General features: G+C 52.8%; 1 protein-coding gene across 1 annotated transcript; it reads right to left on the bottom strand.

Annotated features, from left to right (window-relative positions):
• Nucleotides 1–1,749: 1,749 nt before the first annotated feature.
• TTLL1 (TTL family tubulin polyglutamylase complex subunit L1) lies at nt 1,750–26,719 on the bottom strand. The gene is made up of 9 exons (XM_082850359.1): nt 26,583–26,719; nt 20,135–20,343; nt 18,273–18,453; nt 17,000–17,134; nt 16,121–16,229; nt 11,705–11,848; nt 8,277–8,363; nt 6,327–6,490; nt 1,750–1,958 (listed from the first exon to the last, which is right to left on the bottom strand). Exons 1-9 carry the CDS (start codon nt 26,693–26,695, stop codon nt 1,829–1,831), a joined length of 1,272 nt encoding a protein of 423 aa, XP_082706485.1. The 5' UTR covers nt 26,696–26,719; the 3' UTR covers nt 1,750–1,828.
• Nucleotides 26,720–26,775: the final 56 nt, after the last annotated feature.

Consider the following 26,775-nt stretch of genomic DNA (forward strand, 5'->3'; position numbering starts at 1 on the left):
CGACAGGTGTTCGCACATGGGTACAGGAAAGACCTCTATCTTCTATGTCCTTGGCGTAATTATGTTAACAACAAAATCCTACTCCTAACGTTGTAACCAAAAAGAGGTGTGGGGTTGAAAAGGAAACTCAGGACAGTGAATGAAGCATCCGTGAAAAATGTCACATGTGACAGTAAAAGGTTCTTACTAAGAGGAACACCCCCATGGGTTATCCGGCCGCATCAGTCGCTCTACAGAGGGACACGGGCTGCCTCCCCATATTTTTCTGTAGGTCAGTGGCGACCAGGGTGGCTTGTGGGTAAACACATCACATCAAGAGCTTATCCCGCCGCCGACGGCTGCGAACAGCGCTTACCTCTGCGTCTGTGGCAAACCCAGATGCTGATGTCATATGAGCCACATGCTGGGAATTGCCTGGGCTCATCGGACAGACAGACTCACCTACAAAACCCAGGTGAGTTGTCTGAGAGCATCAAGACAAAGGACTTTGTAACGATAAATGCTGAGGAATATTTCTAGTCGCCTGTTTTCCTCCAAATCGCAGTCAAGCTAAAAGGAATGAAAGCAGCTGTCAGATTACATGTTTTGCTTTCTCACGGTGGCATGATTTTGTAAGATATTCAGGTTTGGGGTTTGTTTTTAATTTAGTGCCAAATTTTAAAAACGTGAATACCTTATAATAAACTAAATCACACGCTGAAGCTGTTACTCTCTGTGGGAAGAGCTCGTTTCATACATTTGTGAATCAGTTCTTACAGCCCTTATGAAATGGACTGTGATACTGTGATTCACAAGAAATATATATTTGGTCTCCATCCCCTTTCCTGGCACACAGCTCCTAAAGCCCTTGTAACTTCCTTGCTAAGAGCTACAGGGACATCTTTGTCATATTTAGTTTTGTTCCCAGTTCCTGAAATTGCTACAGAGCATAAAGGTGAAATGGGTATCTTTTGTTGTTCCTAACAAGTCCCTTTCAAGCAAGCCAGAGTTTGCGCTACTGACTGGGGGCTGGGGCTCCTGGGTGGCCTCGGATGTGAGCTGGCTGCCTGGGGAACCAACCACATGATTGGAGGGGTGGAACTTTCAGCCCCACACCTCAGCCTCCAGGAAGGGAGAGGGGCCGGAGGTTGAGTCAGTCGCCAATGGCCAATGATTTAATCAATCATGTCTGTGTAACGAGGCCTCCATAAATATCCCCGGACTATGGAATCTGAAGAGCGTCCAGGGTGGTGTCCCCAGAGAGGACATGGAAGCTCCGTGCCCCTTCAGCCACACCTCGCCCTGTGCATCTCTCCCATCTGGCTTTTCCCGAGTTGCACCCTTTATGTAAACCAGTAACCTAGTAAGCACACTGTCTTCCTGAATTCCGAGAGCCCCGCTAGCAAATTAATTGAACCCAAGGATAGGGTTGTGGGAACCTCCAACTTACAGCCAGTTGGTCAGAAGCACAGTTAACAACGTGGGCTTGCGGTCGGCGTCTGAAGTTGAGACGGTGGGGGCAGTCTTGTGAGACTGAGGCCTTACCTGTGGGATCTGACTCCAACTCCAGGCAGACAGCGTCAGAACTGAGTTACACGGCAGGACACCCAGCGCCGCGGCAGAACTGCTTGGTGTGGGAAAATCTCCATACATCTGTTGTCAGAGTGTCGTGTGAGCGTAAAGGAGAAACAGGGACTTTTCCCCAATAATGGGCTCCTTAACCTTCCAAAGAAATGCCTTTATTTATTTACAGGGTTTAGGAAAGGAAAAAAGCTCTAGAAAAAGGAAGTTTCCAAAATAGGTCTTCAGCAAGGGTGGGTGCAGGCTGGAGTTTTGCTCTCGCTGGTGGTCACTTCCAGGTTGTGAGGACGGTCCTCCCGGAGTCTCTCGATCGGCCCCCTCTAGGCCCCAGCGACTGGCCCGGCCGACTCCTCAGCTCTCGGTCAGCCCCGTCGCCCTGTGCCAGCTCCTCGTCGTACCTAGAAACAGAGAAGCATCTCCAGGGCTCAGCGGCAGTGTCGCCATGGCTGCGGTGCGGCAAAGGCCTGTCACCCGGAGAAGCAGCCTGGCCCCATCCCACACGCCTCCAGCCCACCAACCACTGCCCCAGGCTATGGAACACAAGTACAACTGCCTCAAACTGTTACTGTGGGCGGTCCCCACCCCTGCAGCTGACATTTTATACAGGCCACCAGACTGAACTTGGCAATGACCCCAAGGAAAGGAATGAGACCTCAGGGTAGCGAGGGAGAGAAGTGATGTCTGGAAATACTTTACACGCAGCATCTCACTCAGCATCTGTGGGGCGAGGATGACTAACCCCGTTTCAGACAGGGCACAGGGTGTGGGTGGCCTGCCCAGGAGGAGGCCAGGACAGGGAGAGGCCCTGCAGCTAGCTCACAGGCAAGGCCAGTGCTGCCTCCACCAGCTGTGACCCCCACCCCTCCCCCCCACCAACGTTCCTGCGTCAGGCTGGCGCGGCGCTAAAGCACGGCCTGGACAGAAAGTACAGCCTGGACTCTTTTGCATCAGAAAGAACTGGCCTAGAACCTCAGCGTCCCTGACCGTTTTGGCATCTGGGTGATCCTTTCTTGCCGGGGTGGGGCTCCTCTTTTGGGGGTCCCATGAGGGTGGTGAAACCCGCAGGACCTGTTGTGGGCCCTGGCACCAGGCAGGCTCCAGCAAACAGGGTCTCCTACCCACCCCCGCCGTAGCTTCACATCACCCTCCTGACTCAGACCAGGAGGCATTATGATTCCCACTTCCTGTTTGAGGAACGTGGGGCTCAGAGGGGTTGACTCTGTGCTAAAGTCACACAGCGGGTACGCGGCAGAGGCAGGATTAACTAAAACCCAGGAGTCCGGATTCCTAATTCGGAACTTTTTACCCTGTAGCTCAGAGCGTGAAGTTCCTGCCACTGTTGAAGTGTGTGCGTAGGTATCACTGCTGACCACACCCTGACCGAGGAGCCTCTGTGACACGTGTGAAGACGTTCACGTCAAACGTAGACGGTGCTAAGATGCTCAGTTATGTTGCGTTAGCTACATCTTGCTGACTTCTGGGAGAGGGTGTGCTTCCGTTATAAGCTCATTCCCAGAGCCAGAATCCGTGGGTTGAGTGTGGGTTAGAGGCTCTGAGGTTGAAGAACACCCTTCTGCATTGGGCTTCTGGTGGCAAACGGGGCTGAAAGGGGAGGGGAGGGAAGAGGAAGGCCAGTCGCCGAGTGTTGTCTACGCGGCAGGTACAACGGGGTTTCCCTCTGCCGGACGTAGATGTCAGACCACAACACATGGGCCCCCCTCTCCTCCCCGTCTCCCTACAGAGAGACGAAGCTGGACAGAGGACTCCCCAGGGACACTGGCGGTTCTGCCCGTGGGGGGCTCTCCCGGAAGCCACCCTGGCCCCTCCCCTCCCCCAGGGACTCCCGTTCATATGTCATCACTCTATTGCCTGTGCGTGTCTGCAGTACCGACCAAAGGGCTGGAGTGACCCCCCCCCCCCTGCTTCACAGTCGTCCCCAGCATCTCACTCGTGGGGTGGTGTGCAATAAGAATCTGCTGAATAAACAGAGGGGAGACCCACAGGTGGGCTCCCAGTTTCACTGGGTATTTGTGCAGCTTAGCAACAAAATGAACTGAAATGAGCGTTTGGCAAGCAGCTGGCAACCGGGACTCCCAGGGATGGTGTGCCCACGGACAGAGCGGGCGTGGAGCAGAGTCAGAGACCGGATGGCTCTTCTCAGGCCCCTCCTGTGCTGGTGGTCTGCTCTCCTGGCCTTCTGACAGGCAGTATCCACTCACTGTCAGAGTTCAGAGCATTTCTTTTTTGAAAGGCTGTAAAAGTAGAACGGGGCCCCGGAGGGAGCAGATGCAAGGTGCCAGGCCCTGTGGCCCCAAGGCCAGGACGGCGAGCTGGGGCAGCGGCAAGAGCGCCTGTTTCTGGGTGCCACACCAGGGGCGCCGGCACCCTGGCTGGGATGCTCTGAAGGGCACTTGGGAGCACGCAGCGGAATGCAGAGAGGCTGGCACGGCAGGAGGACAGGGCGGTACCTGTGACGTCAGGGCCCACCCCATGCGGCCCCAGGGCTGTAAGCCCACCCGGGACTCTGACAGGTCGTCTGAAGCACCGGGAGCAGGTCCCGAACGGAAGGATTCAGAACTGTCGGCCCCGCGCTGGGGCTTTCCTTATCACCTCATCTGGGGAGAGGGTGGCGGAACGGATTGAGGGGCGCCCACCTTTTTGTCTCTCCAAGTAAAAGCGCTGAGGCTTCGGACCACTGCGTCTTCAACTGGAAACGGAGCGTCTGCCCACTCCCTCAAGGAGGCAATGGGTTGATGGGGGCAGAGGGTCCCACAGGGCCCTCACAGCCCGCCTCCCCACCACCCTCAGCTGGACCAAGGCGGACCCACCAGACCCTGGCCAGACTCCTTCCCCACACAGCCCCCTGTCTGTCTCAGGACTGGGCCCACGAGGCCCTCCATCCCAGTCTGACGTCCGTCACCCGCGTGGCACCCTGCACCGCCCACAATGCTAACCCCCAAGGCTCTGGACGGGCCCCATCCTGGCCCCACCAGCAAACTCTCCCTCCCTCTGCGCACTGAGAGCTCTGTCCATCGTCAGCAATGGACACAGCACCCCCCATCCTCCACCTTATCCTGGAAGGTCCCCTTCACCTTCCTGCTCGGCAACCTGGCTTCCCCTGCAGCCCCTGGAGTGGGCCTGTTTTCCCTCCCACTCTGGAGGAGACCCTCCCACCGCAAACCTGCTTCCCAGGTCGGCAGAATTCACCACGCTCACCCGGCCTTGTTGGTCACCTCTAATCCTCCGTGTCACTGCCCCTAATTCCTTAAGTTTCAGGCTCTCGGCTCACTGCTGCTGGTGACCGCAGTGACCAGACAGATGGGACCCCGACTCCCTGACCTACTGCCCTCTCCGATGACCTCGTCCTCCACCCCAGCTCAGCCCCGTTCCCAGGGCACCCGACCTTGCCATGTTTGGTGACCGCAGCCCCTGCAAAACCTCGGCCTCCAGCCTCACTCTGACCTCTGCCCCTTCTCTTCCCAGTTCACTGTCCTACAGCCCTGACCCCATGATCCCTACCCAGCCCCGCACTGTCCTCATCTGCTCACACCCTCATGCTTCCTTGCCCTTCTCCCGCACCTGGCGAGCACCCCACCCCGGGCACTTCCACCCTCTGCCTACTCTCTACCTCACCTGCGCAGCAGAAGCGCTGGAGGACACAACCGACCGGCCAACTGGTCGCCCTTTCGGTTCCCGACCACCCTTCCCACGCTGCACACTTATGTCCACATGGCAGCAGCGCTACCAGCCAAGAGCCTGGGATCTGTGCGCTGTGTAAAGTTCACTCACCACTTCTCCATTTTTTAAAAATGTTAAGTTAAACGCACATGTTTACTTTTACAGGATCATGTAATGTGATCCTAACATATTCAGTCCTACGGGTTGGGTGCTGTTCCCCTCTCTTCCTGGCTCCCCTTCCCCGGCCCACACCCCTGCAGCAGTGGTGTCCATGCTGACACCCTAATGCATGTCCCTCCACGCCTCCTGGCCCGTCCACTCTCAGAGCAGCCACCACACGTGGAAATGCCCATCACACCGAGGGAGGAGGCACCGGGACCACTGCCCGTTTCACATGGATCACATCAGGCAGCCTTTCCTGCACCTTGCTTTCCTCCCGGGCCCCCGGCACAGCCCCAGGTCAGTCCTTCTAACGTCCACTCACTCTTCTATGGTGAGAACGAATTGGACTTGCTCGGCCACTGCCCTCCTGATGGGGTCTCACTTTCCCCCACTTTATGTCACTACCAACGTGCCACGTAACCCCTCTGAGCCTTTGTTTCCACACGTGTAAGATGGAGCCATTGACAACCTCACCTCACAAAGTTGCTGGAGAAATGAAATGTGTGTCAAGCCCTCAAATGCTACACTTCTTTTCCTCTCACCACCATAAGACAGATCGTATTATCCTCATTTAAGAAGATGTACACACGGAGACTCAAAGAGATCGATCAGTTCCTCAGTGCCACACAGCTCTCGGGGTGGGCCAGGGCGTGGCCAGCCTCTGCTCCACGGCCGGTGACCAGCTCCTGCTGCCCCAGCAGCAAACGTGGCAAATGCTTCATTAATGTTTCTCAGGCACAAGACTAGACCGAGGCCTGGTTCAGCACGAAAACGCTTGTCTGCTACGAGATCTATCCCATAACACCAAAAAACAAAATACTCTACCCAACAAGGTGAGTCCACATATACCTAGAAGATCCCAGGTGGGCCCTGGTACCCCCCAATCTGACACACACGAGGCCAGCTGCACAGACACACAAACTTACAGAATTTCATAATTGCCAAGGACTTCCTTTGGGGGTGACTTGTTCCATTTACAGTCTGGAATTTCGCCGTTAGGGACGGCGATGTTGAGGGTGTCATTAATCAGGTTATACTTAAGGATTCGGTCGTTGGCCGTGCTGGAGGTGAGGGATGGGGACGCGTTCACCTACGAGAGGAAAGAGAACACAGCCTTTGGCTGGACCACTTACTCGCCTGGAGCGAGGGCCGCGCGCCGCAGATAAGGTTGTGATTCACACTGTTCATACCTAACACCTTCAGGGAGCATTTCGTGAGCTATTTCATTAGCTGTTAGGTGAAATACAAACGGTGTTTAAGGACAGGATTAGGAACAGAAGCTACAAATCCGTCACCACGCAAACAAAAGTCGTAGGTCAACGTCCATCACAAACGTAATTTCAGCGTCTACCTGTGTGATGAGCTCTGTCCTCAGCACCAAAAGCTGCCCAGAGCTTTGCTGGAATCAGTGACCCAATGACCCTGACCAGGCAGCATCGTGGGTCGAGTAAAAGGAAAAGGACCCCTTCTGCTGAGAGAGTAAGTACTAGCTCACCAACAAAGCAACATTCTGACCAGGCCTCTGAGGAGGTCAGCCAAGTCACAAAATCCACGTGTTAAAACGTGGCCATTTACTCCGCCGAGAGTCCCACAGGCCCTCAGTCAGTACCTATTTACCCTTATTTTAGGCACAGTTGTAATGACTTTGGTGGGCTGTTTTCTCAGGCCGTGAGAGAGAAGAGACAGCAAATGGGCAAGTTGTTCAGCTTCCCCGCCCAGTAGTCAGACTGTGTCTTTGTGCCGCCAGCAGGGTGGACCTCGGTTGCCCCTGAAATTACCACTGTGGTTGATCGTATAATACTGTAATTCTTATTACAAATATGCTACAGTTAAGACCTGTTATTATTTTAGAAGTAATGTTCGCAATTAAGATCCTAGTTCATCAAGGAAAGCTTGAGTTCCATTCAAGTGATTTACTCTGTTTAAGATGGAGGGGAAAAAAGCATAAATATGTTATATCTAGGGACTGACCTACCTGTCTATCTATACACACATTTATCTACACACACACACACACACACACACACACACACAGCTCGCCCTCACGTATCCTGTTCTCCTGGCAGCTCCCTGCAGGGCCCCCACTGACTTCCCTACAGGGGAGGACCACTCACTTGCTCTTGTGACTCAGCTTAGCCTGCAAACAGGACTGAGCTAAAGGGCCTGAGCCGTCCCGTCCACATGGGTGTGGTGAGAGGACACGGCACTCAGGGGCACTAGCAGGGAGATGAGTCACCAGAGTGGAAGCCTGCACCCTTTCTGCCCGTCCAGCCCTGCGCCCCTCAGAGGCCTGAGCCCCTCTTCCTGGCAGCAGAGCAAAGCAGGACCACCTGGCAAGGTGGGCTCCGTGTCAGGGCCTCAGATGGGTGTGCCAGCGCCCGCTGCCACTGTCATCAGGAAAAGGGTGTATGAACCTTGCCCCTTCTAGAACAGCCATCACTACATCCTGTCTACGCCTTGAAACAGGCATATGAGTCCACTTCCAAACTACGCCTTCCTCCCGAGAGGATAGCGTTCCTTATTTCCAGACAGAACGCTACGGCCTCCCAAGGGCTTCCGGGTCTGTGAGCTCCTTTCCTGAATGGGAACAGTGTCCGACAGGGCCAGGCCCCAGGACCTGGGCTCACCCGGAAGCACCCATTCGGAAGGGGGAGGATGGCTCGGGCTCTGTGGGCTGGGCTCGCCGGAGGTGACAGACTGGGAGTGTGTATTCCCCAACCATCAGCAAACCGTCAGACCTGGACATCTGCCCCCCCCCCCGTCCTACCGCGCCCACCGTGGCCTGGGAAACATCTGGCTGGGGCCGTGGAGCCTGAGGCAGAGGCACCGGGAGGGTGTGGGGCGACCAGGCACGCGGGCCTGCAGCGCGTGGGTACCTCGATCAGCCAGGGCTTCAGCTTGTCGTCGATGATGATGTCATAGCCGTAGCACTCAAAGCAGTGTTTGTCGTTGTTCATCACCGGCTGCAGGGAGAGGACCGGCGGGTTACAGAGCCAGAACTGGGAGGCCCAGCCGAGACCCACATCATGGAGATGCGGGATGTTAAAGCGGCAGGACCCTACTCACGGTGGTGATGCCAGCGGCTCACTCCTGTGACCAGCGGCTCCCCATCTCCGCCCTCTCCCCTCCCCCCTTCCTCTCCGTGTTCCTCCCGCAAGGTCAGGGATGGAAAGGGGGTTCGTGAAGCAATCATCGTCTCCACGTCTCATTCATCAGAGGCCTGACGACCAGCAATGAAAGTCTCCGTCAGCACAAGACTTTCCTCAGAGTGGACAGAAGTCCAGCTCCAAGCCCAGGCACCCAAAGTTCAGGCCTGTGCGTCTTACACACACACATACACACACACACACACACACACACACACACACACACACACACCCACACCCAGAGGCACCAGGCTGTCAGTCCCTTCACAGACCCCTCGAGATGCAGCGTACGAACCTCTGTTCTCTGTGACAAAAGTCAAATCCATTTACTTAAAATTTTTCGATTGGGCTTCCCTGGTGGCGCAGTGGTTGGGGGTCCGCCTGCCAGTGCAGGGGGTGCGGGTTGGTGCCCCGGTCCGGGGGGATCCCACGTGCCACGGGGCGGCTGGGCCCGTGGGCCATGGCCGCTGGGCCTGCGCGTCCGGAGCCTGTGCTCTGCAGCGGGAGAGGCCACGGCAGTGAGAGGTCCACGTGCCGCAAAAAAAAAAAAAAAAAAAAAAAATTTGGATTTTCTTAGGTTTTTTTTCTTTAATTTATTTATATATTTTAGGGTCTTCGTTGCAGTGCATAGGCTTCTCACTGCGGTGGCTTCTCTTGCGGCGGAGCGTGGGCTCTAGGCGCACAGGCTTCAGTAGTTGCAGCACGTGGGCTCAGTAGTTGTGGCGCACGGGCTTAGTTGCTCCGTGGCATGTGGGATCTTCCTGGACCAGGGCTCGAACCCGTGTCCCCTGCATTGGCAGGTGGATTCTTAACCACTGTGCCACCAGGGAAGTCCCTTCTCAGTTTTTAATTCCATTTCAAAAAGTGTTCTCCAAGTGCATAAAAAAGCCACCAGCGGCTTGTTTACAACACAGATTTCCAGGCTGCCCAAGCTGCCTGGATTAAACCCTCCAGGAGAGGCCCAGCCAGCAGCAGTGCTACGTGCTCCCCGGGGACTCTCACGCACCCCACAGCGAGGGGAGCACACAGACGCGACTGTGAGGATGGTGAGGCCTATTCATACGTTAGTGGATGCCTGGACTCTCCCTAAAACACTGGATTTAGAACAGGAAACGTCTAAGGGGGAGAGAGCCCAGTGCAGCCCCACTCACTGGAGGAAAACCAGGCTGGGGGGCTGTTTCATCACGTGGAAATTTAGCGGAATTGTTGCATTTCCACTGGTGTCCTAACCTGGCCAGCGCACACACCACTGTCCCCAAAAGCCTCTGCAGCACAGAGGGAACAGAGGACAGTCACTCACCCTCTGTCATCCCCCAGCCCCGCTGTCTGGCCCTCTGAGCATTCTGCTCCCGAGCTCTGCCTCTCGGCTTCTCCGTGGGCCCCCCACGTGGTCCACACCCTGCACCAGGCCCTCCTCACGAGTTACCGCAGCCTCCTGTTTCCCTGCCTGCCTCTCCCCTAGATTCCCCGAAGGCAACAACCTGGTAAAAACAAGGTGACCAAATATCTGCTAAATTAATAAAAACTGAAAAAATAAATCCCTGCTCCCCAAAGCCTCAGAGCCTTAGAAATCCAGCAGCTTCTCAGCTCAGGAGGCTGAGGCCAGGAGAAGATGCTCAGAGGCGCCTGGCGGATCCAGCCTCGAGGCAGGCTGGAGCCGGGGCCAGGACACAGGTTTTCTTGATTAAACAGCCAACTCTTTCTCAGAGTTCTGCCAATCAGGCCAGGACGCGAGCGGAGGCACTGGTTTAATCAGGCACTAAGGCTCCCACATCGCCTGTGTTACAGCCGCTGCCATTTACCTTCCCAGCCCGTAAGTTAGCCTACGCGGAGCGCGTTCACACAACCAGCCTGAGACATCAGGGTCGTGATCCCAATTTCACAGAGGACACCCCCGAGGCCCACGGAGGGCAGGCACTTGTGCCACGTCGCCAGGAGGCACGTGGTGGCTTCGGCTTGAAGTCTGAGCCCAGGCCTCCCCACACATCCGCACCGTGACCCCTGAGACACCTCTCTCCACAGCTAACTAGACTAACTAGACCCTGGGCTTTTCCCCGCCGAGTCCTCCCTGTGGGCCCGAGATGCAGACTGAAGGCACAGGCAGGGCTCATCAGCGCTTGGTGACACAGGAAGAGCTCGATTCAAGGCACAGCAAAGCCAAGGTGGCCACTGAAGGGTCACCTTTCCTGTCCATAATTTTCTTTACACAGTTGTTTCAACAAAGCTTTTCACGTACAGGGGAATTAGTGTAAGTTGGCATTTTCAAAGATAAAAATGGGAGAGCAAATTCCCCAGCGGTCCAGTGGTTAGGAACTGCCGTGGCCCAGGTTCAATCCCTGGTCGGGGAAGTAAGATCCCGCCAAGCCGCACAGCGCGGCCAAAGGGGGAAAAGAAAAAGTGGCGAGAGAGGGCTTTAATCTTCCACTGAGAAGGTTTCACATAAATCTTTTCACACACGTCCACCTCGCTGCCAAACCCACATCACACTTTCTCCAGAAGAGCAATCTCCCCGAGTTTCCGACTCCAGCAAGCGCAGCTCTTTTCACAGCCCCTCAACGCCGGTGTGTGGGCACTACTGCAGTCTGCCCACCGCTACCTGCACCAGAAATAGCGGCCTGCATGCTGGTGCTCCAGGGTTTATCCTTTGCTTTCCCTTTGAAAATAGACGCACACCTGCTTTAGAACGGTGAAACGAAACACAAAACCTTCAAACCAGACAACAGATATGAGACTTGAGTAAAAAACAAGGGAGGCTCTCTCCAGCCCTAAATGTCTATGAAATAGCAAAGCAGGAAGCCTAAAAATCGGGAGGCTGCTGAAAAGTCCATCTCCAAAGCATCAGCTCATGACAAAACACTCATTCTCGACTCAGTGGGCACAGAAGAGCCGACGATGACGTCACGAGGTCCCTGCCCTTCTGTAGAGGTTCCAGGGCCATGGCTGCAGCAACGCCAGCCAGGAGCCAGCCCCTCTCCTTTCCCGAGACCACCCTGGCCTCTGGCAGACGTGTAGGAGGTGAGACCATAAAAACAGCTATTTTTAACAAAAGAGCCCCCTGCACCCCCAAATCCCAAACTCTTGCTAGGCTTGCGTGGTCTCCTTCGCTCTCTCTGCTCCCGGGGCGCCCCGCCCCGCCCCCCAACACTCCTGGGACTCACCGCCACAGCCTTCAGGGACTGCACAATGATCCAGTGGATCTCGTCGAACAGCCTGCTGGTCACCTCCTTGCCTCGGGTGCTCTCCAGGTAGAGTCTCAGGTTGTGCACCGTCCACTTGCCCCCGTGGATGTGGTTGTAATCCTCCTGGCCACAGAAAAGGGGGTGGGGCCCCAGGCAATGCTCCCAGAGGAGCCCAGCGCTTGCTCTCACCCTTGAGCATTTCCTGGTGCCCCTTGGTGTGCGGGGGAGGGGGGCGGGTGAGCACCCGGGAACAAAGCGGATGCGCCCTGCCCCTTGGGGATCCGGGCCTCCTACACATGCGATTTTTTAAAATACAGTTGTCCCTCGGTATCCACAGGGGAGAGGTTCCAGGACCCCCCTTGGATGCCAAAATCCTTGGACGCCTAAGTCCCTTATATAAAATGACATTGTATTTGCCTGTAACCTACACACATCCTCCGCATCTCCTGTGTACTTTAAATCATCTCTAGATTCCTTATAATAGCTAATGTGATGTAAATGCTATGTAAATTGTAAACACAACATAAATGCTACAAAAATAGTTGCCACTGAGCAGCAAATTCAAGTTTTGCTGTTTTGGAAATTTCTGGAATTTTTCTTTTTTCTGAATTCTCTTTGTTTGGTTGCTTCTCGCAGCTGGCAGGATCTTAGTTCCCCAACCAGGGATGGAACCCACGCCCCCTGCGGAGGAAGCGCAGAGTCTTAACCACTGGACTGCCAGGGAAGTCCCTTTTGGAATATTTTCAACCCACGGCTGCTTGAACCCACAGATGTGGAGCCCTGGGATATGGAGGGCCAACTACAATCAACTCTGCAGTATTCTCATAATCAATGCTTTATCCCTTGCAGTGCGTGCTGTGGAGGGAGTGCCACCCAGACACCCCTTCAAGATCAAGGCGCTCCTCCGTGCGGCAGAGACCCTTTCAGGGAGCTGCCCTTGGTTAAGAGGACCTGCCTAGTTCAACCCCTCCTCAGGCAGCCCACAGCCAGTGAGGGGCTGGTGCCTGGGTATTGGCCCCTGTCTCCGTCTGGGACAACTCTTCAGGGGCACCCAGCTGCAGAGCGCGCTGAGGTTGGCTGGGGCCCCTGCTGCAGCTGTGTCCCCACTTGACCCCCCTCTGCCCGATCCGGCTCCCCCCAACTCCTGGCGTTGCCCCTGACATCGTGCCCCAGTAAACCTCCTGCACGCTCATCTCTGCCTCTGTTTCCTGGAGAAGCCAACCTGGGACACACCGTGCCCCGGGCACGATGGTTTAAGAGACCCACACGTGAATCTCCCTCACAGCGGCCCAGCTGTCTGAGAGACTCGGGCTCAGAGAGGCCCCGTTACTTGCCCAAGCTTTCATCCTGGCTGTGACAGAGCTGGGACCTTAGCCCAGGGTTTCCAATGCCAGTTCAGTGCTCTTTCTACTTCTCTGACTCTGAACATTAATTCTCCACACACTGCCCCTTTGGAGGCAAAAAGCTAGAAAATACTGAAGTGTATTAGAAAGTTATGAGACGGAGATTTCATTTTCTAAGTAGAAAGTTGGTAACTGTGAACTAAAACAAAATCAGCCTAACAAGGAACAAACTCAAAGCAGACTCTGTTTACACATAAAAGCCAAAAATTATCCATATCTTTAAAAGCATCTTTTCAAGGTCAGAGACAAATTCCTTTTACATGTCAGTTCTTACTAAAATGCCTCAAAAGATGAGGTGCCCAAGCTTGTTCACCTCAAACAGGCTCTCAAATATATTATTTGGTGTTTGTATCCCTAAAAAAAAGGACTGTAGCCCTAAAATAAATTATAGGAAAAACTAGGCTAACTGTCCAGCAATACCTTTTCTTTTCCTATATACAGATTCTTTTTACTATCAAGAAAAATTTGTTTACTTAAAAAAAAAAGTTCCAGAGGCGTAAAGTGTACACTTTATGCAAAACACTGTCTTACAAGTGCATAAATATAAAAAGTATAGATACAGGGCTTCCCTGGTGGCGCAGTGGTTGAGAGTCCGCCTGCCGATGCAGGGGACACAGGTTCGTGCCCCGGTCCGGGAAGACCCCACATGCTGCGGAGCAGCTGGGCCCGTGGGCCATGGCCGCTGAGCCTGCGCGTCCGGAGCCTGTGCTCCACAACGGGAGAGGCCACAGCAGTGAGAGGCCCGCGTACCGCAAAAAAAAAAAAGTATAGATACAAAGCAATGATACAAAAAGCGCCTGCTTTTTGGCCGTAGGAAAGTTATTTTATCAGAGTTATCTCAGAACATTTTTCTCCTATCAACGTGCAAACACTGCACATTTCAGGACCCACCCTGCACCCTGGGAAACCCGCCAGCAGTCGTGGTTAAGCCAGCCTCCCAGGCAGGCCCCAAACCCCACTCCCGCACTCTCAAGGCAGCACTGAGGTCTCCTGACCTTTCCTGACACTCAGTCCTTCGCAATCTGCCCCTCTGGCTGGACTCTGAGCTTCCTGAGGGCAGGGATGTGTCTCATCATCCTGCCCAAGAGTGCAGGGTGGTGCTCTGCCCCCAGGGGCCCTCAGTGGACAAGTAGATCCACCGGTCCACAGCATTTCTGTGTTCAATATAACATCTATTCTCTACGCAATGCTAAATTAGAGCCATGTGGAGCTTTCATTCAAGGGTGAAACGGACGTTTCTTGGAGTAACCTGTTTCTTACATTAAAAAGCGAAGCATTTAGAAATAGGAAGAATGTGGAGAGCACTGCTGCTTCCGGTGCACGTAGAGATGCCAGGCTGAAGACAGCCTCAGCTCTCTCCTTCTGTCTTTTTAAAATGGTTTCTTTTCCTTAGTGATGGAAATAGTGACCTCGTGTTTGATGTCCTGAGAAGGCTCATCAAATGGGACCCTCCCAATTTCAGTCTGGCGCCCCCAGGGTGAGGCGGCTTAACAGGCCAGCACATCATGCCCTGTCCTCAGGACACCAAGGGGACTCGAGGTCGGTCACTGTCATTTCCCACCCCTGCCCAGACTTCACACAATGTGCTACTTGGTTATGAAGGGTGTGGCGTTCCCAGATGGCTGACAAGTGCTGTGCTGTGTCACCTGAGAGACCATTTCCCCAAATTCTTACGAGTAAGGCGTTGGCTGAGTCACCCCTTCCCCTCTAGCTGTGAGCACTGTAACAGTAACACTCTCTCACTTTGCTCGCGGGAAAACCCGAGGGGCAGGTGGACTGGGGTCAGCCCCACAGGGCAGCCAGTTGCCACGACCAGGAAGGTAAAAACCAGGGCTCCTGTTTGAGAGGGAGGCTGGGTGACTTGCCCAAGTCACCCAGAGGTTAAGTGATGGGCACGGGATTGGGCCCAAGCTGGTCTGACCAAACCTTTCAGTAGTTTACTCAGAAAAGCTTGTTTTCTATCAATATTTACCCTCTTTCTATTCAAATGATAAAAAGACTAGGGTATTCAGGCTTCCATTCAAGCAAGACCCAAATAGAAGAGTCTTTCCTATAGAAATGAGACCTTCAGGCCTTGTTCGCCAGGACTGGATTATAGCCCCAAAGCCTGTACAGAACCTACCACGGCCTGTGTCCCGGCCTCCGCTGGCCTCTACCGGGCCCTCTCACTCTACCCGCCTCACTTGGGGGCTCCAGCTGCCCCAACTCCCTTCAGCTCCTGCGATGCTCCTTCCTGCCATGGGGCCTTGGCACGTGCTGTGCCCTCTGCTAGAATGCTCTTTCCACTCCTCCACCCAGGGAACCCCCGCTCAGACTTCAGCTCTCTGCTCAAGGCCACTTGTGCGCGGCGGCCTCCGACCACCTGGACTACAGGCCCCTTCATTCCAAGCTCCTCCAGGCCTGCATCTCTACCTGCAGAACGCGCAGCTCAGTTGCAGTGTGATTATTTGATGACTGCCTTCCCCCCACAGGCTCTAGGCTCCATGAGAGTAGGGGTGAAGGAAGTTTTTGCCCATAATTGTAGCCCTCATCATGGGACCAACCCAGACAGGTGCTCAGTACCTGGTCTTTAACTGAATGACCAAGCACAGGTTCTCTCATATAATCCTCCCACAAGCCCCACGAGGTAATAATATTATCTCCTTTTACAACTCGACAGACCCAGGCTCCAAGAGTCAGTTAAGTTGCCCAAGGTCCCAGAACTACTTGAATGCGGGACTTTCTCCAAATGCCCCACCCCCCGTGGGACAAGCACACTGGATATTTGGGGTTCCCCCTCCCAGTCAGCGCCAGAGCATCTCAAATACAACTCTTATACCAACCCACCCTCTCCTGCAAATAGAAAAATGAAGAAACCCACAAAATCCTCATCAGCGCCAGGGCATCTTAAACTCAACTCCTGTACCCGCCCAACCCCTCCTGCAAATAGAAAAACAAAGAAACCCATAAAATCAGTCCATGTCCTTAAGCTCAAGGGAAAAGAAACACTTACCCCGTGTTTCTGAATGGCAACGTTGGTGAGATGAACAAACATGTTGTCCAGCTCACTGGTACTCGGGGTGTATTTTACTGTGCAAAAGCGGCAAAATCCAAGTTTATACCTAAGTGGGAATCCAGATGAATTCAATACTCTGGGGACAAGCGTAAACAAAATATAACACTTTTTTTTCTCTTAAAAGAGCTGCTTTTTGTTTTAAACTTTTTAAACAGCTGCTTTGTTATTTTTTACGGTTCTTTTTACATAATAGCTTTATTAAGATATAATTTACGTGCCATATGACTCATCCACATGAAGTGTCCAACTCAACGGTGTTTGGTGTATTCAGAGTCGTGCAACCATCACCACAATCAATGTTACATCTGCATCACCCCAGAAAGAAACTCTGCGACCGTCAGTAGGCACTTCCCAACCCTGGTGTTGGGCAAACACTCATCTACTTTCTGTTTCTACAGTTTTGCCTCTTCTGGGTGCGTCATATAAACGGAATTGAACAACATGTGGCCTTCTGTGTCTGGCTTCTTTCTCTGAGTATCTTTGTAAGGGTAAAAGAGTTGCTTTTTGTTTTAAAGATTCACATTCGTGTCAAAGTTACTGCCTTACTCAACATGGATCACATGCCAGGCACTACGCGTACAGGGAGTTCGACCAACCCTTGCAAGGTCTCCGAGGAGTAGGAAGTATCGTGTCAAAGCACGGTCTTTTTTTTTTTTTTTTTTTTTGCCACAGCGCGCATTATGTGGGAATCTTAGCTCCCCAACCAGGAATCGAACCCGGGCCCCCCCGCAGTGGAAGCCAAGTTCTAACCACTGGACCACCAGGGAATTCCCAAAGCTCAGTCTAAAGAAATGGAAACAAAACTCCGGCTCTTACATGTAGCAGCGCAGTGGGCGGTACGTAGACACCAGAACATACAAGCGCAGGTCAAACTTCCTGCCGCCGATTAGTAACGGGTTGTTAATGTACAGAGAGATCACGTAGGCTTCCTTGGTAGACTGAGTCATGAACCTGGGCGTGTCAAAGTCGAGGTTAGATGCAAAGACCAGAGGTCTCATAGAGAACAGACTTCTGGTTGCCAAGGGGGAGGGAGTCAGGGAGGGATGGATTGGGAGTTGGGGGTTAACAGTTGCAAACTGTTATACATAGGATGGATAAACAACAAGGTCCTCCTGTACAACACAGGGAGATATATTCAAATATCCTGCGATAAACCATAATGGAAAAGAATACGAAAAAGAATCTATATATGTATAACTGAATCACTTTGCTGTACAGCAGAAATGAAAACAGCATTGCAAATCAACTGTACTTCAATAAAATAAATTAAAAAAAAAAAGACCAGAAGTCTTTAGTCGGCTGGTGACAAGCTTGCTGCCTCTCATTAAGTGAGAGGCCAGTTCACGGGGAGAAAACGAGGGTGAGGGGTATCCACAGAGGAACCCCCGGGTGCTGGCATCATGCAGTCAGACTTAAATGCGGGACACAGGGAGGCATCCCTGCCACTCCTGGGAATTCAGGGGAGCCATCGGCCCACCCGGAAAGGATGGCACCAATGGTGGCCTCCAGGCACTTCCCGGCAGTTAAGGACCTCGAAGAGGCAAAGAGTGAGCCTGACTAAATCTCCTGGTGTCCTCCGTCCTGAGGGGCACCCAGCCCAGAGAGGAGACCTGACTGACGGTCACGTAGGTCTTCTCTACACTGACCGCACACACTGCCTGGCGCTCGGGTCCATCCCCACCTCGGCCCCGTGAAGCTGGTGCTACTTGTGTCCCCAGTTTACCCGGATGAAGAACCTAAGAGTCTATACAGCAAAACTTACTCAGGTGGTGAGTGTCAGACAGGGGTTCAAGCCCAGGCACCCAGGTGTTAAGCATGTGCTTCGCCACCTCAGAAGCACCAGGACTGGACGGGTCTCCCCCCAGCTTTCAGGACAGAGAGCAGCCAGCGAGGCTCCCTGCTCCTGTGACCTTACGCCAGTTTACCCACCATCCCCAGGTGAGATTCTACGACTGGTGACGCTACAGTGGCCACAGAGCCTTGTCCTGCTGCCACGTGTATACCTGAACAAATGCTGCACACCTGGAAAAGCAAGCGAGGGCCCCCCCCCACCCGTGGCAAAGCACACGCAATGGGCTCCCCCACTTACGAAGACGTTTTGCTGTCCCGGGACCACTTTTTGATTTGCGAGAGCTTGTTGATCAGAAAGATGCCCTTTCCCTGGGCTTTGCCACAAGGTTTCATGATCCAGGTGCTAGAGGGGCTTTTCCTGAACTCCTCCACGAACAGGTTGTAGTCGGCAGGCAGCATGTAGGTGACGGGGACGAAGTCTGAGGGTAACAGAGAGGGGACAACGGTGAGCCAGCCCGCCGGGGGCCACGGACAGAAAGATGCTGCCACTGCCTCTGCAGGGCCTGTTTCGCTACCTCACGCCCCCACCCAGCATCTCACAGGGCTTCTGCAGTTCAATCCCGGTACAACGCAGGCGAACCTCGTTTTATTTTGCTACACAGATAATGCATTTTTTACAAACTGAAGGTTTGTGGCAACCCTGCGTGGAGCAAGTTAATCGGCACCATTTTTCCACAGCATTTGTTCACTTTGTGTTTCTGTGTCACGTTTTGGTAATTCTCGCAGTATTTCAAACTTTTTCATTATTATCATGTTTGCTATGGTGATCTGAAATCAGTGATCTCTGATGTTACTACTGCAAAAAAATTACAACTCACTGAAGGCTCGGATGATGGTTAACATTTCTAAGCAATAAAGTATTTTTAAATTAAGGTATGTCGGGACTTCCCTGGTGGCGCAGTGGTTAAGAAGCCGCCTGCCAGTGCAGGGGACACGGGTTTAATCCCTGGTCCGGGAAGATCCCACATGCCGTGGAACAACTAAGCTCGTGTGCCACAACTACTGAGCCTGCGCTCTAGAGCCCGCAAGCCGCAACTACTGAGTCCACGTGCCACAACTACTGAAGGCCGCACGCCTAGAGCCCATGCTCCACAACAAGAGAAGCCACCACAATGAGAGGCCTGAGAACCGCAACAAAGAGTAGCCCCTGCTCGCCGCAACTAGAGAAAGCCCGCGTGCAGCAACAAAGACCCAATGTCGCCAAAAATATAATTAATTAATTAATTAAGGTATGTACATTGACTTTTTTTTAAGACATAATGCTATTGTATACTTGACAGGCTACAGTTTAGTGTAAGGATAACTTTTATATGCAGTGGGAAACCAAAAAATTTCATGTGGCTTGCTTTTATTGCGGTATTCGCTTTATTTTATTTTAAAACTTCATTCTTTTTATTTGTTTATGTATTTATTTTGGGCCACACCATGCAGTTTGCAGGATCATAGTTCCCTGACCAGGGATCGAACCCAGGCCCCTGGCAGTGGAAGCGTGGAGTCCTAACCACTGGACCACCAGCGAAGTCCCATTGTGGTAATTTGCTTTACTTTGGTGGTCTGGAACTGAACCCACCATACCTCTGAGGTCTGCCTGTAATGAGTTTTCTCTTTTAGCTGTGTGCTAAGTACTTTACAAATCTGTATCATTTAATCCCCACAGTAAACTGTAAGATAGGTATTGTTATCATTCCCATTTATCAGATTAGGAAACGAGGCCCAGAGAGGTCACTTATGTACTTTTCCCCACGTGTGCTAAAGGGATTCTGAAATTACCCAACAGCCCAGCTTTTCTCACCAGACGGGGCAGGGACGCACTGTGCTCCCCAGGCATTGCTGGACACAGTAGTGATCCCTCCTGGCAGTCTGTAACTCAGGGAGTGTCCCCCACGCCCACCACCTCCTGTGCACATTCCCAAGGCACTCACACAAACTCAGATTCCAAGTGGAGCCCCCTCCCCCAATTCTGGAGATGCCTGGAATGAAAGAGGTGCCCACAAACACGTTCATCCCTCAAAGCCAACAGTCACCATCTCGCGGTCTTGTGCCACTGGAGAATACTCCACTATCTATTTAAAACGTGAGGCCGGTGGAAAGGACACAAACCCAGGTAGAGGTATTTCCCACTTTCGTCCTTCTCTGCCAAAGGACTCCCTTCCTTCTCCAGCTCTTTCCTGTATCTCTTGATGTTTTTCACCATCAGATCCTTCCGCGTCAGTTCATAGTGGTTCGGAAAATGGTTGACTATTTGATCATCTGAGAGCCGGTAGCCAGTCTCGACACTAAAAACATTGCGGATGGTTTGCACACTCATCCTGAAAGAGAAGCACAGAAGGGATGTGCAGGACAGAAGCTCAGAATGTGTCCATGTGGAGGCGGGTGTCATTAAAGCCCGGGGACTCCTGACCAGGAAGCACGCTCCCTCAGAGCTTACCTGTCCCCAGCCCAGCACCGAGCCAGGTGCCTGGCCCACAGCAGCAGGCCGTGTGTCCGCTGACTGTACCTCAACTATCTGAGGCAGGGGCTGTTTTGACTCTGCCCTGATTGGTTGTACTCTCTGGCACAGAGTAGATGCTCAATAAATGTTTATCAGTTAATGATAACATTGATTTTGATACCAAACTAATGAAAGTCAGACTCTGAAGTCAGGAAACTCATTGACTCAATATCTGCACCCAAAGTCAGGAAGGACAGGGACCCCCTAAAACCAAAACCCCACGGACTTCCCTGGTGGTCCAGTGGTTAAGAGTCCGTGCTTCAACTGCAAGCGGTGCAGGTTCCATCCCTGGTCAGGAACTAAGATCCCGCATGTCACGTGGCAAACCCAAAAAATTAAAAACAACAAAAAAACAGGGGTTATTTAAGGACTCTGAGTTGGCATGTGATATTCTTGGAGAGACCCCTGACAGGCCAGCTAAACCGCGAAGCCCCCAGTGAAATGAGAGTTGAAAGAGAAATAGATTCCTTCTCATCCTCTAAGAAAGCCAGTCTCCCTGCCACACCTGTCTGACTTCCCTAGCCACCCCCAGAGAAGCAGGAAGGACGGAAGGGCTGGCACCCACAAGGGAGTCCTGGAGTCACAAGACAAGGCAGGGTCCTCTCTGTACTCCCTGCCCCCAACCCGCCCCCTCCCCATAGCACCAACCAGAGGGTTTCTTTTGATTCCATAATCATTAGAACAAAAGGATTAAAAGGATTAAAAAAAAAAACAACACTTTATTATGGGAAAGCTCGAACACACGAAGTATAGAGAAAAGTGTAACAGAAGCCCGTAATCCAGCTTCAACAGTCACCACGAGGCCAGCCTTGCTTTGCCTGTACCTCACAGCACTGGCTTATTTTGAGGCACTTCCCAGATACCATATCATTTCATCCAAATCATTCCTGTTAGAATCTCTAACAGTTAAGGACTCCTTTTTATATGATATGCTATGCTATTTTATACTGTTATCACAACTGAAAAAAAAAAGAGGAGCGCAGCCAATTCCATTTTTTTTTTTTTTTTTTTCCTGCACCACGCAGCTTGCAGGATCTTAGTTCCCAAACCAGGGATGGAACCTGCGCCCCCTGCAGTGGAAGCGCAGAGTCTTAACCGCTGGACCGCCAGGGAAATCCCAGGAGCAGTAATTCCTAAATATCATCAAATATTACTCAGTGTTCAAATCTCCCCAGTTGTCTGATAAATATTTTTTTACAACTTTTGCAAATAAGGGCCAGACCTTCTGATTAGTTGTTCTCTCTCTCACACATCTCTTTAAATCTATACATTCTCCCCTACCCCTCCTTAATTTTTTTCTAGGCAATTTATTTGTTGAAGACACCGGGTATCTGTTCTGTAAGGGTTCTCACAGCTTCCTTATTTATCATGCTCCCCAGGGCCCTGTACTTCCTGTAAGTTGGGAGTCAGACCTAGAGGTCTGATGAGCTGCAGGCTGATGGGGGCAGAGCTGCATCCCAGGGTGGCATCCAGCCGGAGAGCCTCTCCCTTCAGGATGTCAGTGACTAATCAGCTGCACTGCCCAATAGAAAATGTGACCCACAGCTGAGTCACATAGTGAATTTTCTAGTAGTCACATTAAAACAAAAGTTAAAGGGGGACTTCCTTAGTGACACAGTGGTTGGGAATCCGCCTGCCAATGCAGGGGACACGGGTTCGATCCCTGGTCCGGGAAGATCCCACATGCCGTGGAGCAACTAAGCCCATGCGCCACAACTACTGAGCCCGCGTGCCACAACTACCGAAGCCCGCGCACCTAGAGCCTGTGCTCCGCAACAAGAGAAGCCACCGCAATGAGAAGCCTGAGCACCGCAACGAAGAGTAGCCCCCGCTCGCCGCAACTAGAGAAAGCCCGTGCGCAGCAACAAAGACCCAACGCAGCCAAAAAAAAAAAAAAAAAGTTAAATGAAAGAGGTGAAAGTAATTTTAATGTATCTTATTTAACCTAATACATCCAAAATATTATCATTTCAACATATTACCAACATAAAAATTTGTGATGAGGAATTTTACATTTGTTTCTTTGTACTAAAACGGGAGCGTACGTCACACTCCGGCACATACGTCTCTGTCTGGACCAGCCACACTTAAGTGTCCTATTGTCCTGTGGTCAGCGGCCTCCGTCCTGCACAGGTGCAGATCCTTATGCCATGAGGGGTTGGTGAAATTCTCCTTTTTCATTCCTCCTTCATTTATCGGCAGGAATATTTCTACAAGGAGAAACTTCCCTTCGTCAACAATTTAGGTAACCCGTGAGTGGTTCGTACAGGGAAGACTGAGTGAGTGTGTGACTCTTTCCCTTTACCAGTTTTCAAAATAGCGAGCTGGTTCCCTACCACCCGCAGACGTGTGATGAGCTGTGTTCTGGGAACCTATCACTGCAAAACGAATTACCCAACGTTAGCTACTTAAGACAACCACCATTTTATGATATCTCGAGGTTTTGTGGGTCAAGAATTTGGGCAGGGCTCAGCAGAGCGCTCTGCCCCACGCAGCACTGAGGTCGCTGGGTGGGATTCAGCCGGCTGGTCTGGGGGCCCCGAGAAGGCTTCTTCCACATCCGGCACCTTGGCAGGCATGGCTGGAAGGTGGGTGCAGCTGCAACTTCTCCAGCACAACGGCCCCGGGACGGTCAGGCGTCTCATGTGGCAGCTCAGGGCTCCCGCAGGGGGTTCCCACACAGGAGGAGGAAGCTGCTGGTTTCTTAAGGCCTGTATCACACTGACTGGATCACACTGACTGCATCCCACTGGCCAAAGCAATCACAGAGCCCACCCAAGGTCAGGAGGAGGGGAACGAAGACCCCATCTGCAGAAGGAAGTGGTGTCAAAAACTCTGTGGCCATTTTAATGTGCCACAAATTATGTGGGGTTTTGTTCCGTTTCAGTTCTTTTGGGGGGCATTTTTATGAACTCATAGATTCAAACATGATTCATGAGTTTCAGTCTGCTGTCATGATTCTTATGGAAGCTCTGGGTGTCCCTATTTGGGGCAGAAGGAACTCTGCAAGTTGTCTCCTGAGTTTTATTAACCTGAATCCAGCAGGCCTCGACGACGTCCTCGCTTTCCCTTAAGACAAGCTATTCCAAGCTCACCTGGTACAATTCTTCCTGAGGCCCAGCATCAGGCATTTCTCCAAGGAACAAAGGACCCTTTGTTATAAATAAATGTTCACCTGCTGTGTAGCGTGATTGTAAAAAGGGTCCCAATTGTCCACCCCTCAACTCCCATCGGGAGGTGAAATACATTTCCCCTTGAACTGGGGCTGACCTAATGCCTTTCTTTGGCCAAAAAGAAGGGCAGAAGTGATGGTGTGCCATTTCTGAGACCAGCCCCGAAAGGCCTTGAGAGCTGCCACCTCCCTCTTGGGCCCCCGACACCACCACAAGCCCAGGCTAGCCGGTTGGAGGGATGTGAGAGATTTGTGGAGAGAAGCCCCTGTCGTCCTAGCCCAGGGCATCCTAGACCAGCCAAGCCTCAGATGACCCACCAGGTGACAGCAGGTGTGTGAGTGAAGTTCTGCCAGACCAAAAGAACCGCTCAGCCAAACCCACAAACTCCTGTGCAGCAAAAAGTGGTTGTGGTTTCAGGCCCCTAAGTTTGTGGTGTTTGTTACTCACCATCAGTTCGGCAATGGATAACCCATACACCCCCTCCAGGAGAGCCAGTGTTCACCTGTTTCACACTCCTTCTACTTCCTGCCCACAGGCAAGCTGTTTTTGCATAGTTGTTATCAGAATACAAATACAATTTCGTAATATGTTTTTCTTCACACTTACTGTTATTCAGTTTCCCAAACTGCTTTATAATCATCACAATTATTTCAATGGCTGTACCGTAATCCACTTGGTTAATCTATTCACCTTTCCCCAACCAGTTAATGTTTAGTTGTTTCCAATATTCTTCCCTAACCAATTTTTAAGACCCGACAGGACACTTAGCGCTTAAAGCATGAGCTCTCAAGATATCTCAAATATCCAAACTTATCATACTGTTTAGCTCTTTTCTTCTCTGTCATTCTCTTATTGGTTAAGAAAAGCTCCAAAACGCTTCTCGGCATGAAGAAGCAAGCATTCAAATCCCCACCCCCCCACCCCCATCCCTGGCATGTGACCAGCTGCCCAGAGAAGCCGAAAGAACGCACTGAGTTCTGCTGGGCCCCACAGCACTGGGCAGTAGGACACCAAACAGCAAGTACAAAATACTGTCCTGTTCAGCCTTCTTTTCAGAGCTCCCATGAAACAGGGCTCTGGATAAAGGATTTCACTTTACCTTTGAGAAGAAAGAACGTGAACTTGACACTAAACCATGCACAGGCACTGAACTACTCCATGAATGCCCTTCCTCTCTGCAGTCCACACTCCTGAAGGGAAATTAGGTTGCAGTTTGTTTGTTTGTTTGTTTATTGGCCATGATGCCTGGCTTGTGGGATCTTAGTTTCCCAACCAGGGATCGAGCCCAGGCCCTCGGCAGTGAACGCGCAGAGTCCTAACCACTGGACCGCCAGGGAGTTCCCAGGTTGCAGTTTAAAGGGCAGGTGACTTCACTGCTGCCAGGAGCAAAGCTAGGGTCACCTCTCCATCCACCGCTGCAGCTGGAGGCTGGGTGCTGCCTACTCTGTGCCCAGGCCCAGCCAGGCTCCGGGGATGCTGAGATAAGCCAGACCAGGTCCTCATTCTCCAGGGGTTCACAGTGACACTGGAAGAGGGGACAGGCCGGGAAATCACAAATCACGGCACTCAGCATTTGCTGCCACGGCACCTGAATAGAGCAGCCTGGGAGGGCGCGAGAGGCAGAGGTGGCTTCCAGGGCAGGTGTGCTGGTGCACAAAGGACGGTGACAGCACGTGCTGATGGGGCGCCCGCCATGCGCCAGGCACTGCCCCGAGTTCTGGACTTCACTGCTTCCTTGAAACCTCAAACAACGGTATTTGCAGAGAGAGGCCAAGTCCTCTGCTAACAGCCACACAGACGGCAGCGGAAGAGCCAGGGCTGAAGCCACGCGTGGCTCTGGCTCCAGGGTCTGGACATGTAACCCCTGGATGCACTGCGTCTCCAAATGGGGGGCTGAGGAGGCATAGAAAGCATAGCATGTACACAGACGGAAAAGAAAGACCGTTTCAGCAGCGGGTCAACAGGGGAAACGCGCAGCCCGCTGCACCGGCGGGGACCAGGGGAGGAGCGGGGAAGGGAAGTGGCTGAGAGAAGCCGAGTGACATCTCTCAAGGTGGCGGCAGGGAGAGTGAGTCCGGGGCGGGGGGATGTACAGGGTGACAAAGCCCCTGCCGACCCCGACGTGTGCCCCCACTGGCCCCCTGCCCCCTCAAAGGTCCACTGCAGTGCTCTGGACCCAGGAGCTGCACAGGGTCGGCCAAGTGTTCGGCTGAGGAACCCAGCAGGGATGTGGAGGCCGCCCCGAGGGAGGGAGCAGACCAGGCCTGGACCAAGGAGGACACAGGACCTCACCCTGAGGAAGTGAGAGGCGAGGAGAGGAGTCTAGGAAGACTCCAGGCTCCTGGCTGGGTGGTACCACCCGGGACTCAGGGCCCACACACTGCTTTTCCAGCCTCGCGCATTTCCGCGGTTCCTCAGTCAGTCCAGCCGGCACCCTCTTGGCCTAACGGGAGGGAGGTGAAAGGAAGCCCCGAGCCCTCCCCACAGCCCTTTCCCCAATCTCCTCCCCACACCACCCCACAGGATGCTGATCTCCCCAGTGCACCCCGAGGTGCCAGGCAACAGGGCACCACTGTGACCAGCACGAACTGGAGGCGGGTGGGGCTCTGGTTTCTCACCCAAATTCCCGCTGCCGTGTAACCACACTCAGCCGTGCTGAGACATCCCGGGACTTCCTGATAAGCAGGAGCAGGGGACACTCCACCACGTACACTAGCCCGGGGCCTTCTCCCCGTGCGCACGAAGGGCCCGGATGAGCGAAGTGTAAGGGGAGGCGGCGCGATGGCGTGGGGGCGCCTGCACAGGACAGTCAGTGCGCCGGTGTGGGATTAACCGCGCTGATAGGCGGGCTCTGGAAGACAGCCAAAGCCTGGCTTATACTTACCAGTAAAAGTTCCAGCCCTCGGTCTCCGCCACTTGCACCCATCCTCTCTTTTCAAAGTTATTTATCAGCACCGACTTCTCGATATCGGTGGCCCATTTCACTTTTCCTGCCATAATCCTGGAAGAGATCACCTTATCGGAGCCATGAAACTTAACAACCCAAGTCCCTTCGCCCAAAGGCGTCCTCTGCACGA

Source organism: Leucopleurus acutus (assembly GCF_964270905.1).
Source record: "Leucopleurus acutus genome assembly, chromosome: 11".
In the NCBI taxonomy this organism is placed as follows: domain Eukaryota; kingdom Metazoa; phylum Chordata; class Mammalia; order Artiodactyla; family Delphinidae; genus Leucopleurus; species Leucopleurus acutus.

Bases quoted from the DNA above. Each gene is read 5' to 3' on its own strand.
- TTLL1 (XM_082850359.1), bottom strand. From the start codon at position 26,695: ATGGCAGGAAAAGTGAAATGGGCCACCGATATCGAGAAGTCGGTGCTG. The intron at 16,230-16,999 runs GTAAGAGCCGGA...ATTCCCACTTAG, and splicing joins CGCCCACTGCGCTGCTACAT to GTATAAACTTGGATTTTGCC. The intron at 11,849-16,120 runs GTAAGTGTTTCT...TTCTGTGGCCAG, and splicing joins TTGCCATTCAGAAACACGGG to GAGGATTACAACCACATCCA.